Source organism: Felis catus, chromosome A1 (genome assembly GCF_018350175.1).
Source record: "Felis catus isolate Fca126 chromosome A1, F.catus_Fca126_mat1.0, whole genome shotgun sequence".
Classification (NCBI taxonomy): Eukaryota; Metazoa; Chordata; class Mammalia; order Carnivora; family Felidae; genus Felis; species Felis catus.
The window spans coordinates 21,793,588-21,811,031 of NC_058368.1; the positions used below are offsets into that span (position 1 = coordinate 21,793,588).

A 17,444-nucleotide genomic window follows, 5' to 3' on the forward strand; every position below is an offset into this window, starting at 1 on the left:
TCCAGAGTGGCTGCACCAATTTGCATTCTGTTTGGGATTTCCTTAAACCCATACATTAATTTGAGATTAAGTGATGTCTTTACAATACTGAGTCTCTTCTAAGAACTAAGTGTATCTCAATTTATTTAAATCTTTGGTTACAGTCTCTTAAAATTCTTTTTTTTTTTTTTATTTTAGAGAGAGCACGATCAGGGGAGGGACAGAGAGAGAGAGGGAGGGAGAGAGAATCCCAAGCAGACTTCATGCTCTCTGAGGAGCCCCCACATGGGTCTTGATCTCATGATCCTGGGATCATGACCTGAGCCGAAATCAAGAGTCAGATGCTCAACCAACTGAGGCACCCCATCTTTAAATTTGCTTCTAGGGGTTTCTGGGTACCTCATTCAGTTAAGCGTCTGACTTCAGTACAGGTCATGATTTCATGGTTTGTAAGATTGAGCCCCGCATTGGGCTCTTCACTAACGGTGTGGAGCCTGCTTGGGATTCTCTCCCTCTCCCTCTCTCTCTGTCCATCCCCCACTTGCTCTCTCTCAAATAAACTTAAAAAATTATTTCTAAGTATTCTTAGAGTTTTATTGCTACCATGAGATATTTTTCCTTTGTATTTTAACTGATTATTGCTATAAGTGAAAACTATTGAGTTATATCTATATATAGTAACCAGCCACTTTTCTAAATTCTTGTTCTCCCCATTCCAGCTTTATTGAGTGATAATTTGCACACAATAAAACCCACCCATTAGGAGTACAGTTTGATGAGTTTAGTGAGTGTGCAGAGCTATGTGAGCACCATTACAGTCACCATATAGAACATTTCTGTCACTTTTTACAGAGGTTTCTCCCATCCCTTTGCAGATGTTCCCCGCCCCGACCTCTGGCACCAGGAAACATCGATCTGCTTTCCTGGCATTAACGTTTTACTCTTTCTAGAATTTCCTATAAATGAAATCATACAATAGGTAGTCTTTTATTTAGCTTAAGCTACTGAATATTGTCCCACTACATGGATATATCCCAATTTATGTATCTATTTACCAGTTAATGAAAAATGGTGCTGTTTCTAGTTTTAAATTTTTTTTAAGTTTACTTATTTATTTTGAGAGAGAGAGAGAGAGAGAGCATGAACCGAGGAAGGGCAGAGACAGAGGGGGAGAGCAAGAATCCCAAGGAGGCTCTGCACTATCAATGCAAAGCCACCATCAACGCAGAGCCCAACGTGGGGCTCAAACTCACAAACCGCGTGATCATGACCTAAGCTGAAACCAAGAGTTGGATGCTTAACCAATGAGCCACCCAGGCGCCCCTAGGCGCTGTTTCCAGTTTTAGACTTTTATAAATAATGCTGCTATGAGTGTCTGTGTACAAGTCTTTGTGTGGGCATGTGTTTTCATTTCTCCTGGGTAAATGCCTGGGAGTGTGATTCTTTAACCAGAGTAGCAACTGCCAAACATTTTCCAAAGGGCTCTACGATGTCCATTCCCACCAGCAATGTTTCATTGTTCTAATTGGTCCACATCCTCACCAGCATTTGGTGTCTTAGTCTGCTGCAGCTGTTGCAACAAAAATATCATAGACTGGTGGCTTACAGAACAGACGTTTATTTCTCATGTTTGAGACGCTTGAAAGTTCGAGATCATGCTGCTACCATGGTCGGGTTCTAGTGAGACACTTCTTGGCTTGCAGATGGTTGCCTGTTGCTGAGTCCTCACATGGCTCAGACAGAGCCTTTGTCTCTCTTCCTCTTCTTATGAGGATGCTAATCCCATCATGGGGCTCTACCCTCATGACCTCATTTAAACTCAATCATCTCTACAGGCCCCACCCCTAAATACCATCACATTGGGGGTTAGGGCTTCAGCAAATATATTTGAGGAGACACATTTGGTACATAACACTTGGTATTGTTAATAATATAGAGAGATCCCATGTGCACTTTATCCAGTTTCTCTAATGATAACACCTTGCAAAATTACAGTATCACAATGAGGATGTTGACAGGGACACAATCGGAAGGAAGAACAAGGAGCACATGCTCAGACATTTATGGAATTACAAATGTCAGCAACCCCCAAGCTCATCACCCCCAGGTTCTCCTATGATTGGTCCAGCAATCAGTGGCTCCCCTTCACTCGTACCCTGTGTTTGAGCGGCCGCTGCCATCACGGCAGCCCTGATCCCGTGGGGCTGAGGAAACTCCATGCCCCAAACCCAACCTGCTGGCAATGGCCAAGACCCAAGAGAATTGCCTTACACCTCACAGTCCATCTTGAGGAAGCTTAGTGATAGCAGCCAAGGGCTCCAACAAGGAGGTGGCATCAAAGGTTTGATAGCCCCATACGCTCCCACACCAGAAGAGCTGTGGCCGTTTAAATGCTTTGCACAGCCTAGCTGAGTGGGTGGGCACCTTCTCAAAAGAGGGAGCCAGAGGCAGGATGCACATGACTCTCCTTCCCAATGCAGAGAGCTGCTCTGGAGCTGTAGGCACCTCTCCACGTTCTCACTGGGCCACCCCCTCACCCTGCCACCTTTTGTCCCCCGTGGTGGAGTGACCAACAGTCCCCGTTTCCCAGGGACTGAAGGTGTTCCTGAGATGGGGGGGGGGGTCACCCTACCTGCTGTCTCTTTCACTTTTGACCTCCAAACCTTTCCTGTGTCTCCTTGTCTTCCTGTTCTAGCTTTTGTCCTGCCTTCTCCCTCCAGAAAATCTGACTCCAGAAAGTCTTCTGTCATCTACCCAAAACTGCCAAGGGTAAAGAAATAGTGATTTGAAGATATCTAACAGCATTGTTTGTATTTAAACTGAGGCAGAACAGCTTTTTTTTTTTTTTTTTAATAATACAAAAAGAAGGGAATTAGAAGAAAGAAGAAAGCTGGTTTATCCCAAGTCTTGGGATGATTAGTTCCTTGTGGGAAAAGGGCTTTTTACATATTCTGGGTATGTGCGCGCAAACACACACACACATGCACACATGCACACATGCACACACACACACACCCCTCTGAGAGAAACCCTTGAGGCAGATTTCATCACTATTTTCTGGTTATCATTATATTCAGTATTGCCCCAACTCTTTGTGAGCTCTCTATCATGATGGACCACAGGCTATTTCTGGAGGGGTGTCAGGGAGTTACTGCCTCTCTTGCAGAAGCTGTGAGTCCCTTGGGGACAAAGACTATTACTTTCCCACCTTTGCATCTTCAAAGATGCACTGCCTGGCTGCATAGTTCATTTGCAAAACTGATTTCATCCCAAAGACCTCAAGATGTTTTATGACCATCAGCTCCATTAGCCAAATGAAAAGCAAGTTGGCTAGAGTGATGCTTTCCACTGGAGAATTTGTTTCTGCCCTTCCAAAATCACGGCCCCAAATCACAACCACTTTGTGGAAGAGATTCAGAGAAGCTTTTGTGTTATTCGAGATTTTACTTGCATGGTATACCTGTTAGTGAAGCTCTTTGGGCCAAGAACCTCTGCGTTTATTTACTCAAGCTAGTTCAAGTGATGGATGGGCATACAGGGCAACTCATGGAAATGCAGCAGAAACTGAGACGTAGCTGGGCCACTGGAGGTTGGTTCTGATTCACAGGCAGCTCTGCGTTAAGGTAACTTAACTGCCTCATGGCTCCCCTCTAGGTTTGCTTCTCTTTCTGTTACTTGCTGGCTTTCTCGCCCTTTACTCTTTTTGTGTATCCCCATAGCATCTACTCACATGCATGTATTTTTGGTTGAATTGTGTCCTCCCCTCAACAGAACATGTTGGAGTCCTAACCCTCAGTACATCAGAATGTGGCCCTACTTAGAGATGAGGTCTTTACACAGGTAGTTAAATGAGGCCATTAAGGGTGGGCCTTCATCCAGTATGACTGGTGTCCTTTTAAAAAGGGAAATTGAATACTACATGGCAATGAGAAAAAATGAAATATGGCCTTTTGTAGCAACGTGGATGGAACTGGAGAGTGTGATGCTAAGTGAAATAAGCCATACAGAGAAAGACAGATACCATATGGTTTCACTCTCATGTGGATCCTGAGAAACTTAACAGGAACCCATGGGGGAGGGGAAGGAAAAAAAAAAAGAGGTTAGAGTGGGAGAGAGCCAAAGCATAAGAGACTGTTAAAAACTGAGAACAAACTGAGGGTTGATGGGGGGTGGGAGGGAGGAGAGGGTGGGTGATGAGTATTGAAGAGGGCACCTTTTGGGATGAGCACTGGGTGTTGTATGGAAACCAATTTGACAATAAATTTCATATATAAAATAAAAAAAAAAAAAGGGAAATTGAGGGGCACCTGGGTGACTCAGTCAGTTGAGTGTCAGACCTTTGATTTTGGCTCCAGTCATGATCTCACAGTTCATGGGTTCGAGCCCCACATCAGGCTCTGCTCTGACACCTTGGGGCCTGTTTGGGATTCTCTTCTGCACCTCCCCCTCTCTTGCACGTGTGCACTTGCATTCTCTCTCTCAAAATAAATAAATAAACTTAAAAAAAAGAAACAAAAAGGGGAAATCAGGACCCAGAGACACAAACATGTTCCATGTAAAGATGAAGGCAAAGATCAGGGTGATGCTTCTACAAGCCACAGAACACCAAGGATTGCAGGCAAACCCCTAGCATCTTGGAGAAGTTCTGGAATGGGAAGTTCTGGAATACGCTCTCCCTCAAAACCCTCAGAATGAACTAGCCATGCTGACACGTTGATCCTGGACATCTAGCTTCCAGAACTGTGAGATGGTAAGTATTGTTCTAAGCCGCACAGCTTGTGGTATTTTATTATAGCAGCCCTAGCAAATACTACACCTTCCTTACTCATCCATGCTTCCTTGTAACTTGAGTTTATTCATAATGTCAAGTTGTTGTCTGCCTCTCATGACCTCTCCTACATGTTTGCCTTCAGAATCAGTTTGGATTCACTCCCCTGTTTGTCAGTTTCTGTTTCAGAGAGTTAAGAATGTCATTGGCCCAGCCTGTCCCTGTTTGAATGTGGCTTTTTGGATAGGCCGCTTCGTAGGCCAGCAGCCAGCTTGTGAGTTGTCTGTTCTGGAGTCCTGTCATCCCTCCTTGTCCTCTGGCTCAGTCACCTCTAGCCAAAGCAGTGCCTGTCACTGTGTAAACCACAATTTCCCACGGCTGTCCACTCTCTGGGGACTGGGGGGTACCCTGGGCATGGCATGCATCATGATGAGCACATCTAAAGAAATGCCCAGTACCATGTATGGAGAACAAGAAAGCCACCTCGGTCTAGGAAGGGGCTCAAAGGGCCAATAAGTCCCATATTCCCCTTGAAATAGGTATTTTACCAATAACCCAGACAGATATAGGTTGAAAACTTTCAGCCAATACCAGCTTTCCAGAATTAAATAGCTCTGGTGATAAGAAAATTCTTCCTTATGGTGAGGTGAAATTAGTCTCCTTAGGACTTCGCTTCATTGGTCCTAGTTCTGCCCTATGCAACCCAAAAGGAAGTAGAATCCCCTGTCTACACTGCAGCTCCCCCTAGTGTCAGTGCATTCCATCATTTCTCCTGACCTGGTTCCCTGGCACTTTTCCGTCCTCATTACTCAACACTGTTCCAGAGGGATCTGACTGTTACTCAGGAAGCCTGGGTCCAGGAGGGAATGTAGAAAGATTATGGGTTTAGGGGTCTAACAGATGCACTCTTGAATGCTGGCTCTACCATTTACCAGCTGTGAAATTCTGAACAGAACCTTTTCCCTACCACAAATCCTTTCTGTAAGGAGGAAGGGGAAGAAGGAAAGAAATTTTCTGTCTGTGTTTCCTTATTGTCTTCATATGTTTGGGCTGCTATGACAAAATACCACCGATTGAGTGGCTTATAAACAAAAATTTATTTTTCTCAGTTCAGGAAGCTGGCAGTCCGAGATCAGGCTGCTGTCATGGCAGGTGAGGGCCCTCTCCCTGGTGTCTGGATGGTGCCTTCTTGCTGTGTCCTCTTGGTGGAAAGGCTAGGGATCTCACTGGAGCCTCTTTCATAGTCATGAATCGCATTCAGGAAGGCTCTACCCTCATGACCTGAGCAGCTCCCAAAGGCCCCACCTTCTAATATCATCATCTTTGGGAATTAGAATTTCCACACATGCATTTGGGTGGGACACATTCACACCCTAGCGTTTACCTATAAAGTATGGAAATATTTTCTTCAAAGCATTGGCATGAGGCTTAAATAGAGCTTTGTAATGGGACAGTGTTTCTCAAACTTGAATGTGCATAGGAATCACCCCAGGGATCTTTTCACAGTGCAGATTCTGATTCCATAAATCTAGGTCTGAAATTCTGCATTTCTAACAAGCTCTTGGGAGATGCCCAAGTTGGGATTCACGAGCCACATTTGAATTGCAAGGATGTAGGACACTTGGCATGATGCCTGGCACTTAGCAGAGTTCAGCAAAGGTTGATTCCCTCTTCTTCTGTCCTTTTCGTGACCCCTCTCGCCATACTCTGTCCTAGGATTAACTTTTAATTTTCATCCTGTCCCTGTGTAATAAAGTAACAATGCACTTGTCCAATTGAGATAAGCCTTGGAAAGTTTCCTTTCAAATCCTTAATCTGAGGAATAACTGTGTTGGCAGGGAAGGGCATATTCTTAAAAGATGTTTTCAAGTTCTAAATGAAACACTAAGCTGCCGCGATGTGGGCACAATAGAACTTTCGCGGGTTCTGAAAAGGCCAGCGCTGACCTCCGTTAATACCAGGCGGCAGTGCGTCTGCACCGGCAGGTTCCATCAAACAGAAGTCATCGTGTCATTAAGGGGACGACAGCTGGGCAGCATAGATTTATGAAGTCACCAAAGCCTTGTCATCCAGGTCCATAGGAGGCTGAGCAGCTGATCCTTCCAGAAACAATGATGGGTGCTGTTGCCGTGACATGGAAAAATCAAGTCTGATTAGGCTGAGATTTTGTGAATCTGAATAGGAAATGCTAATAAATTTTGACAGGATTTACACAGTGATTCTATTCTGTTCCACTCTAGTCTCCCACCCTTAATAATGAATGTTGTTCTGTTTTCTCTGGCTCTTCAAACAAGCTAAAAACAAAAAGCTTGCAAATACATTAGAATATGGATTTAGCCTTTACAAATACTAGTACAAATTACAAAAAAAGAAAGAAAGAAATTTAGATTCTTTTTCTTTCTTATTTTTTTTTTTAATTTTTTTTTTCAACGTTTATTTATTTTTGGGACAGAGAGAGACAGAACATGAACGGGGGAGGGGCAGAGAGAGAGGGAGACACAGAATCGGAAACAGGCTCCAGGCTCTGAGCCATCAGCCCAGAGCCTGACGCGGGGCTCGAACTCACGGACCGCGAGATCGTGACCTGGCTGAAGTCAGACACTTAACCGATTGCGCCACCCAGGCGCCCCTATTTCTTTTTTTTTTAATGTTTATTTTGGGGAGAGAGAGAGAGCAAGCGCACTAGTGGGGGAAGGGCAGAGAGAGAGGGGGACAGAGGACCTGAAGTGGGCTCTGTGTTGACAGCAGCAAGCCCAATGTAGGACTCGAACTCCCGAACCAACCGTGAGATCATGACCTAAGTCAAAGTCAGAGGCACAACTAAGCCACCAGGTGCCCCTCTTTTTTTTTTTTTTTTATTTCTGTGAAGCCTTTTTCCCCCCACTAAATTTTCTTATAAAGGTTGAAATAGTGAATAGAGTATTTTCTCTAAAGTGGTCGTTGAATTACAGAGAGCAGTAACTTGCAGAGCCCAAACTTTTTTTGTTTTTATCTGAGCTTTGACTTGTAGTAGTTGTCTTAAAGCCTACAAAATACCGTGGTTATAATCACATGTCTGTAACACCTTAAATGAAGGTGTCACTGTCTGTGGTTACTTTTATTTGCCATGATACGTCTTAGCTTTTAAGTTGATTTTGTTAGCAGCACAATTAGATATATGGTTCCAATCATGTTTTAGAGCATCTAATAGGAACTGTTGTATGTTTTGAAACCAGAAATCCTGATCCGCAGAACTTGAACACTTAAATAAACAAACATTGTGGAATTTCCCTCATCACTATAGTTTCACTATAGTTGAAATTTTCAATTGTATGGTTGGAATTTTCACTATAGTTGAAAAATTAATAGCAGGAAGAAGATATTTTCAACATTTACTGCTTTATGATAACCTACACATGGAAAGGCTCCTGAACACTGCCATGAAACTCAGCAACGGTGTCTCAGGGGAATGAGATTGGGGGTCAGGAGGGAAAGAGTTGTACCGTTCACTTTATACCTTTTTATTTCTTTTTTTAAACTTTGATTATGTATCCCTTTAATAATATTTTTTAGTAATTAAAATAGTAAAGGTGCACCACCAGAAGAAATGTCAGAGAATTAGCATGTGATCCAGTAAGCCCACTTTTAAATTTTTTTTTTTTTCAACGTTTATTTATTTTTGGGACAGAGAGAGACAGAGCATGAACGGGGGAGGGGCAGAGAGAGAGGGAGACACAGAATCGGAAACAGGCTCCAGGCTCTGAGCCATCAGCCCAGAGCCTGACGCGGGGCTCAAACTCACGGACGGTGAGATCGTGACCTGGCTGAAGTCGGACGCTTAACCGACTGCGCCACCCAGGCGCCCCAGCATGTGATCCAGTAAGCCCACTTTTACATAAATATCCAAAGAAATCGAAACCAGGGACTTAGATACGTGCACATAGCAGTATTATTCACCGTAGCCAAAAGGTGGAAGCACCCTAAATGTCCATCAGCAGATGAGCAGACCAACAAAATGTGGTGCATGCATACAATGGAATATTATTCAGCCTTAAAAAGACATGCAATTCTGGTACATGCCACAACACAGGGAAGCTTGTGGACATTATGCCAAGTGAAATAAGGCAGTCACAAAAAGATAAAAATTGGGTGATTGCACTTATATGAGGTACTTAGAGAAAAAGTAGAGTGCAGGTTGCCAGGGGCCAGGGATAGCGGGAGAATGAGGAGTTATTCAGAGTTTTACAGAGTTACACAGAGTTTCAGTTTGGGAAGACTCAGTTATGGAGGGAGATAAATGGTGATGGTTGCACAAGAATGTGAATGTACTCAACACCACTGAATTGTATACTTAAAATGGTTAAAATGGTAAATTTTATGTCTATTTAACTACAGTAAAAAAAAAAAAATTTTTTTTGTTTTATTTACATTCTTTTTAGGGGAAAGAAAGCCAGGCCTGGGTACTCAAGATCGAGGAGCTGTGCATGCTCAGGCCTGGAGGAGTAAAAACCAGCCTGAGGCCTTCTGAGAACACACGTATAAGTGCCCTCAGCCCTGGCAAGGGAGCCCAAGGGGAGGGCCGGGGGCTCATCACTGTTTGGCTACAGTGCTGGGCAGGGCAGAGTCTGGACCCACCAGGCCTCCCACGGCCTGCCCTTTGTACCCCTGGGCTGCCATCCCTATCCTTCCTTCCACCTCTAAGCCTGCCTGCCAAGGCGCAGCTCTAGGACTACCTCCTCCTGGAAGTCTTCCCTGATTGTCCCAACCATAGGCCCCCTCATCTTTTTCCAGTCTATATTGAATTAGAAGTTGGTGTTACTCAGCTAGATAAGCTCTCTGAGGGCAGGGCCCAGGATATTCTAAATTAAAAAAAAAAAAAAAAAATTAAATTAAATTTTAAAAAGTCCTGGCAAATGATTAAAAAATGTTATTCAATTAGTAATGTTATTCTTTCTTCCATGTCTCTTGTTCTACCTGTCTGATTTTTTTAATTAAATTTTTTTTGGCGGGGGGAGGTAATTGTAGATTCACATGTGATTATAAGAAATAATACAGAGAAAGCCCATGCACACTTGGCTTAGCTTTCCCCAGTGGTAACATTTTTCAAAACTATAGTGTAGGGGTACCTGGGTGGCTCAGTCGGTTAAGCATCTGCCTCTTGATTTCGACTCAGGTCATGATCTTGAGGTTCTTGAGATTGAGCCCTGCGTCCAGCTCTGCACTGACAGTGAAGAGCCTGCTTGGGATTCTCTCTCTCTTCTCTCTGCCCCTCCCCCCACTCCCTCTCTTTCAAAATAAATACACTTTAAAAAATGTTAAAAAAAAAAAACAATAACATGTATAATATCGGTCATTGACGTTGGTGCAGTCCACTCATTCAGATTTCCCTGGATCCACTGGCACATGTGTGTGTATTAAGTTCTGTATCATTTTATCAAGTGGTTAGGTTCAAGTGTCCACCACAACAGGATATCAAGCAGTTGCAACACCACAAGGATGCCTAGTGTTTTCCTTTTGTATCAACTATCAACTCCTCCCACCTCCTCCAGCCACTAACCCCTGGCAACCACTAATATGTCCTCCATTTCTAAAATTTATCATTCCAAAAAGCGTTATATAAATGGGGTGAAAGGGGCACCTGGGTGGCTCAGTCGGTTAAGCGTCCGACTCTTGGTTTCAGCTCAGGTCATGATCTCACAATTTGTGAGTCTGAGGCCCGCATCAGGCTCTGCCCTGGCAGTGCTGAGCTTGCTTGGGGTTCTCTGTCTCCCTCTCTCTCTCTCTGCCCTTCCCCCACTCTCACTGTCTCTGTCTCAAAATAAATAAATTTTTAATGGATGAATGAATGAATGAATGAATGAATGAATGAATGAATGAATGGAATCAGAGAGTATATAGTCTTTTGGAGTTGGCTTTCTTCGCTCAGCAAATCCCCTGGAGATCCATCCACGTTGTTGAGTGTATCAATAGTTGATTCCTTGTTACTGCTTGGGAGTGCTCCAGTATGAATGGACTGAGGTTTGTGTAACATTCACCTGTTGAAGGACATCCAGGGTTAAGCTATTACAGATAAAGCTGCTGTGGACATTTGTGTGCTTGTTTTTGTGTGAACATAAGTTTTTGTTTTTCTGGGATAAGTGCCCAAGAAAGTTGTTGGGTCCTATAGTAACTGCGTACTTCATTTCAGAAGAAACTTCCAGACTCTGGTTTTCCAGAATGGTATCATTTTCATCCCACCAGAAATGTGATCCACATCCTTGTCAGTATTTGGTGTGGTCACTATTTTTTATTTTGCCATCCTGATAGGTGTGTAGTACTAATTTGTTGTGGTTTTAATCGGCATTTCCCTGTCCGCTAATGATGTGGAACATCTTTTCATGTGTTTGCTGTCTGTATATCCTCTTTGGGGAAATGTGTCTTCATTTCTTTTGCCCATTTTCTAAATGGATTGTTTGGGTGGTTGTGGTGGTTTAACTGTTACTCCCCTCCCCCCCTTTATTTCTTATTCTTTTAGTAAACATTTGTCAGCATGTACATCTATCAGGCATTTGGGATGCAGAGATAAAAGACAAAGACTTTTCCCTAAAGGAACTGACAGTTTTGAGGAAGAGATAAGCAAGCAGGTTTCTATGTAGGAGAGGCACCCACTTCCCACCAAGAGAATCAGGGAAGCCTGGCTGCCTGGAAGAGGCAGCATCCAATCAGCATGTGGAGGCATGAATATATTTTTTATACTTTACATATATTACAGCTGACCCTTGAAGTCATGAGTTGTACTGCACAGGTCCACTTACATGTGGGTTGTTTTGATAAATATGGTACAATACTGTAAGTGTTTTTTCCTTATGGTTGTCTTAATAATTAATTTTCTCTGGCTCACTTTATTGTCAAAATATATAATACATATGGCATGCAAAATATGTGTTAATCAATTGTTTATGTTACCAGTAGGGCTTCCAGTCATCAGTAGGCTGTTGGTAGTTAAGTTTTTGGAGAGTTAAAAATTATATGTGGATTTTTGACTGCACAGGGATTGGTGCCCCTAACCTGTGTTGTTAAACAGTCAGCTGCATACTGCCATTACATTTGAGACATTAATATAGTAAGAAATATAGAGTGCCTTCTAAAAGCCCCTCAAGGTATCTTTCTAAGTAATTCGTTATATGAACTTGTCATTAATTCAAGATTAGCAAACGCTGGACACAAAATATCATCCTGGGTTCTTAAAGATTCTAAGATAAGACAACATCCCAGACGCTAAAGATGTCTGATCCAATGAGGACGGGAGATCCATAACCAGCAGACAGTTGACTATAGAAGCACAAACTTAGGAACACAGGAGATTGAGAAATTCGTCGCTAAGAGGTTTGGGAAGATTTCTTGGAGAGGAAGGATTTGAGCTGGCATTTGAAAAAGTAATAGAACTTAAACAGGTAGATATAAAAGGGAGAAATTTTGTTAAACACTCATAGGTCCCTGCTTGTTATAGATTGCCAGATCCCCATCTTGTTCTTACTCACAGAGTTGCTTCTGAGGAAAGGTCCTGGACCTAATGCCAGAGTCTGTGTTTTACTAATGCTCCAGTTAAAGAGATTGTGACTGGAAGTCATGTCTAGTTTTAGGATGAGATCCACAATCTAATTTTAGGAGGTCCTTTATCTTACAGATAGATGGACTGAGCCCTATAGAGGGTCAAATTCAGCCCAGACTTATTGCTCCCACTGGCCAGACCAGTGGCTGTATTTTATCTAGAAAGTCCCCAGGCCAAGCCAGGGAAGTGGTGTGGATTTCCTGCTATGTTTCTGCTAAAAAAAAAAAAAAAAAAAAAAAAATTGGTGAAAATAAAGTGTTTCAAAGTGGATGGGGAGTACTTCTTATTTTTAAATATTGCTGTTTATCTCCTATGTAATTTTTTAAAATCTCCTTTAAAGAATATAATGTTTACATATACTCTGAGGTAAACCCCATTTACCAAGTAAGTAACATAACAAAACAAACCAACTTTAAAGCTTCTGTTTGGCAGGGATTAGCATGGGTAAGAAAATGGAAGATATTAATGAGATGGGGAGAAAATCAGATTTCTTCTCTCAGTCAGAGAAAAGAAAGGCAATTACAAACTGTAATGTAAACAAAAATATAAGAAAGTCAGGGCCCAAATACGTAGCAAACTAAAATATAGCATGATTTTGAGAAATTTGTGAGTGTAATAAGGGATATTCCAGCTGCCACATTCTTCTTAAATGACAAGTCAAAATACTCAATCTGGAGAGAGAGAAGTTGCAGCCCTTTGCAGTGAATGATGTTTACATAATCACCATGTTGTAAATGCTGTTGATTTTCAGCCTTTAGAATCTACATATAAATAAAATAGGAAGACAAACAACGTTTACAGAACAAGAATGGAAATGTAATCAATCTCAGCAATGTACAAAGTAGACAAGAGTGGGGCACTGGAAATGGGGAAGAAAAGAAGAAAGCATGGTGGGGGCTAGCATTCTCCTCCCAGATGCTGTGCAACACTGATGAGTAAGTTGAGGTTTTAAGTTTACTACTTAAGTTACAAATTTGGGTAACGGAAGAATTAAAGAGAATAATATAGCTATTTGAAAGGTTTAGGACATGCCACTCTAAGCTATGCCACTTTGGCATATTGATTATTTTGAGTGGAAGGCAATTGGAAAGTAGCAGATGTGGGAAGGCTTTCTACCTTAGGCTTTCTGGCCTCCTCCTTTCTACCTAAAATCAGATCGTTAAATTTCCCATGAGAAAGGTGCCCTCCCTGTACCAGGAAGAGAAGAATGTTCTTATCACCAGAGACTGGGAGTCAATGCTGAAATGGGCCTCTACAAACAAACCTACTAAAATAACCCTTATCTTCCATTAGTTTCCCTCATATATTTCTTAGTCACTTTCCCACAATTTACTGTCCCTAGTCCAAGCCCCTTTGTCTTGTCACATCTCCATAATTTATTGTTCTTTGTGTAAAAAAGTATGTAAACCTTTTGGCCTAATAGCTTCTTTGGGTCTTTGTTTTCCTTTTAAGGACTTCCATGTACATGTAAAAATATTAAATAAAATTTGCGTGCTTTCCTCCTGTTAGTCCATCATGTCAGTTAATTCTTAGGCCAGCTCCTGGGTCTAAGAGCGCAGAAGGAAGGTTTTCCACCCCTATGCTGTCCAAAAACCTGTAGAGTGTGGGGAAGCAGAGGGTAGACATCTATTAAATCATAGTTTTTCAGGATTGGCAGTTAATTGAGAATGTCTAAAGAAATAGCAGTGTCAAGTATATTGTGAGTTAGGACAATAATCCCCAGAACTAAATACAGAAGTGGCTCTAAATGGTAAACTCTGGGAAGCAGCACTATAAGTGAGCAGGGAATAGGGAGAGATACGATTTTAATGTCATATAAGCAGTTGCGTTGATAAAAAGAAATGGGAAAAAAAAGTTGTATTGACCAGCGATCAAATTTGTTCAAAGGAGGGACCCCTGGGTGGCTCAGTCGGTTAAGTGTCTGACTTCAGCCCAGGTCATGATCTCCTGGTTTGTGAGTTTGAACCCCACATCGGGCTCTGTGCTGACAGCATGGAGCCTGCTTCAGATCTCCTGCCTTGCTCTCTCTGCTCCTCCTCTGCTTGTGCTCTCTCTCTCAAAAATAAATAAACTTAAAAAAAATTTTTTTTGGGGCGCCTGGGTGGCGCAGTCGGTTAAGCGTCCGACTTCAGCCAGGTCACGATCTCGCGGTCCGCGAGTTTGAGCCCCGCGTCGGGCTCTGGGCTGATGGCTCAGAGCCTGGAGCCTGTTTCCAATTCTGTGTCTCCCTCTCTCTCTGCCCCTCCCCCGTTCATGCTCTGTCTCTCTCTGTCCCAAAAATAAATAAACGTTGAAAAAAAAATTAAAAAAAAATTTTTTTTAAATTTGTTCAAAGGAGCAGCATGCCAGTCAGATTCCCCAGTGAATTCTAATTAGTTTTGAAATTTTAAGCAAAGAAACATTTCGGTGATAGAAAAATACTAAGTGTGATTGCAGGTATTTTATTACCTAAAATTTTAAATGTATGGGGCGCCTGGGTGGCGCAGTCGGTTAAGCGTCCGACTTCAGCCAGGTCACGATCTCGCGGTCCGTGAGTTCGAGCCCCGCGTCAGGCTCTGGGCTGATGGCTCGGAGCCTGGAGCCTGTTTCCGGTTCTGTGTCTCCCTCTCTCTCTGCCCCTCCCCCGTTCATGCTCTGTCTCTCTCTGTCCCAAAAATAAATAAACGTTGAAAAAAAAAATTTAAAAAAAAAAATAAATAAATAAATAAAATGTAGCCTGTAAGTGTTTTAATTTTCCTAAATTTGCCCTATGTGCAGGAAAAAGAATTATTTCAGGTCTGATACAGATAGGTGAATACCACTTTTGTTAAGAGAGATCTTGGATTTTTGTTTTTGTTTTTTTTTTTTTTGAGACAAGACAAAATGAACTGCTGTGAGGTACCTCTCAAAGGTACAAAATTTTTGGAATCATCCAGAATTTAGCCTGTTTAATATAACATTTAAGCTCTTTCCTTGTGCAAAATTTTCAATTTATTTTTTCCCATAAGAACACACCTCTAAATTTATAATGCCAATCATTGAAAAACAGCATTTATTATATAAACATTCCCTCTGTCTGCAAGGCCTGGGCATCAGTCTCTAGGATCACACCCCACTGGCTTGTGTAGGTGCTTGCAGGTACATGTTCAGAGGGAGCAGACCAGGAGGTGGGCTCCTGGGGACGTGGCCATGTGAAGCCATGTATCTCCGGTGCCATCCTGTGGTTGTGATGCTGAATTAGAGCATGTTTTCATTTTCTCTCCAGGAAGGCCCTTTTGTCTACTTGTCTTTCGTAGGAAACATCGCAGATTCCGAAGGCTTGATTGCTTCATTGTGTGAGTAATTTAAAATGTTTGCATTTGAAACGTTTGAGGAGATTAATTGCAAGTGTGGCTGTCCATTAAATGAGTACCTGTAGCACAAATTGTATGATTTCATTTATGTGAAATGTCCAGAATAGGTGAATCTAAAGACACAGATTATAGGTTGGTGGTTGCCTAGAACCATGTGGAGAAGGGGTGCCAGAGGAGGGGGGTGAAGAATGAATGACTGATAATGGGTATGGGTTTCTTTGCGGGGGGGAGGGGTTAATGAAATGTTTGAAAATTTTCATTGTGATGATTCAAATCTGTGAGTGTACCGAAACCCATTGAATTGGACACTTTAAATGGGTGCCTTGTATGACACGTGAATTGTATCTCAATAAAGCTGTATACTAAAAAATATTCTTAGTGCAGATTGAAGAGTTTGCAGTATTTAAACTGGGTGTTTCCCATACTTTTAATATCCGCTCTCAGTTTATTATATATATGTGTCTGTAGTCTTGTAGATAATTTCCAAAACTCCTGCTGCTCTGCAGGGCTATTAACTGGTTTTCCCTATCTTCTTCATGCTTACTGTAAATCAATTGACGTTCCATCAGTTAGTATCGACTTCCTCTCATGTACTGTGTCAATTCTGACAAGTGAGCCGTGTAACAACAGAGTCCTTTGCCACTATTACAGAACTGCCTTGTGCAAGGTAACTTCTTTCAGATTTTGCTTCTGAAATTCTGCGTCATTTATCTCATCTCTTCCATGATTCTGAAATCAGATCCTCCAGCCAGGATCTGTGTTGGGACTCCGGTTCATCACTTGTGTTAGGAAACTTCTGGAGAATTGAGAGAGCTATAGTTAGTGCTTCTCAAAGCAAACCATGTGTCATCTTTGATGCCTGCCAGGTCCTAGCCAATGGTAGCTCAGGGAGCCTGATCCCCACTTTAGGAGTGAAATGCTGCTTGTGCACCTTTGTGTGTGTAATGTGATGAGTTGGCCAGATTAAACTGTGCTTGGGAATTGCCTGGGAGGCCCGAAGGCTGAAAGACCCCAGCCTAAGTCATTGTCCTCCACCCTGGCTGCCTGGCCTGGCATCAGAGCGAGTGAACAGCCCAGATTTGACTTAGTCCCATGAAATGCAAATGTCTAACATGATTTTTATCAGTCATCTTCAGTGTACATTTTTTGCCTTAAAAAAAGAGAAAGCCCGTTTAATGGTGGGGTCCTTTATTCTTGAGAAAAGGAAAATTCAATAGATTAAAGTAGTACTTCTCAGACTTCAAAGTGCACCAGATTGCCTTGGGCTCTTGTTAAAATACAGATTCTGATTCAGAGGGTCTAGGGTAAGGCCTTCCAGATGTGGATCAGTAGACTATGCTTAGATTCACAAGGATGTAGAGCTGGCTTATAAGCATTATGTGGACCCTGTTAAAGGAGAATTATTCATGCCACTGGTTAAAGATGATAAAGAAGAATTTATTTAGGAAGTACTACTACAGTGGGGGCTTGTAGCAGGGGAGAAAGATCGGGCTCAACTCCAAATACAGCAAGGAAGGTGGACCTTTTTTTTAATGTTTATTTATTTTTGGAAGAGACAGAGACAGAGTGTGAGTGGGGCAGGGGCAGAGAGAGAGGGAGACAATCTGGAGCAGGCTCCAGGCTCTGAGCAAGCTGTCAGCACAGAGCCTGACTCAGGGTTCGAACTCACAAACTGTGAGATCATGACCTGAGCTGAAGTTGGACACCCAAACAACTGAGCCACCCAGGCGCCCCAGGAAGAAGCAGGTGGGGTCAGTGGATGGAAAATTACTAAGAAGAAACATTGAGGTTTGGA

The 17,444-nt window shown here is 42.5% G+C and overlaps 1 protein-coding gene across 2 annotated transcripts in view; it reads left to right on the forward strand.

Annotated features, from left to right (window-relative positions):
* The window catches only part of EBPL (EBP like), a 38,053-nt gene that overhangs the window by 11,022 nt on the left and 9,587 nt on the right, over positions 1-17,444 (forward strand). For both annotated transcript variants that reach the window (XM_045052700.1, XM_023251321.2), the window contains exon 2: positions 15,562-15,631. In XM_045052700.1, coding sequence (XP_044908635.1) covers positions 15,562-15,631 — 70 coding nt within the window. The remainder of the gene's footprint in view (positions 1-15,561; positions 15,632-17,444) is intronic.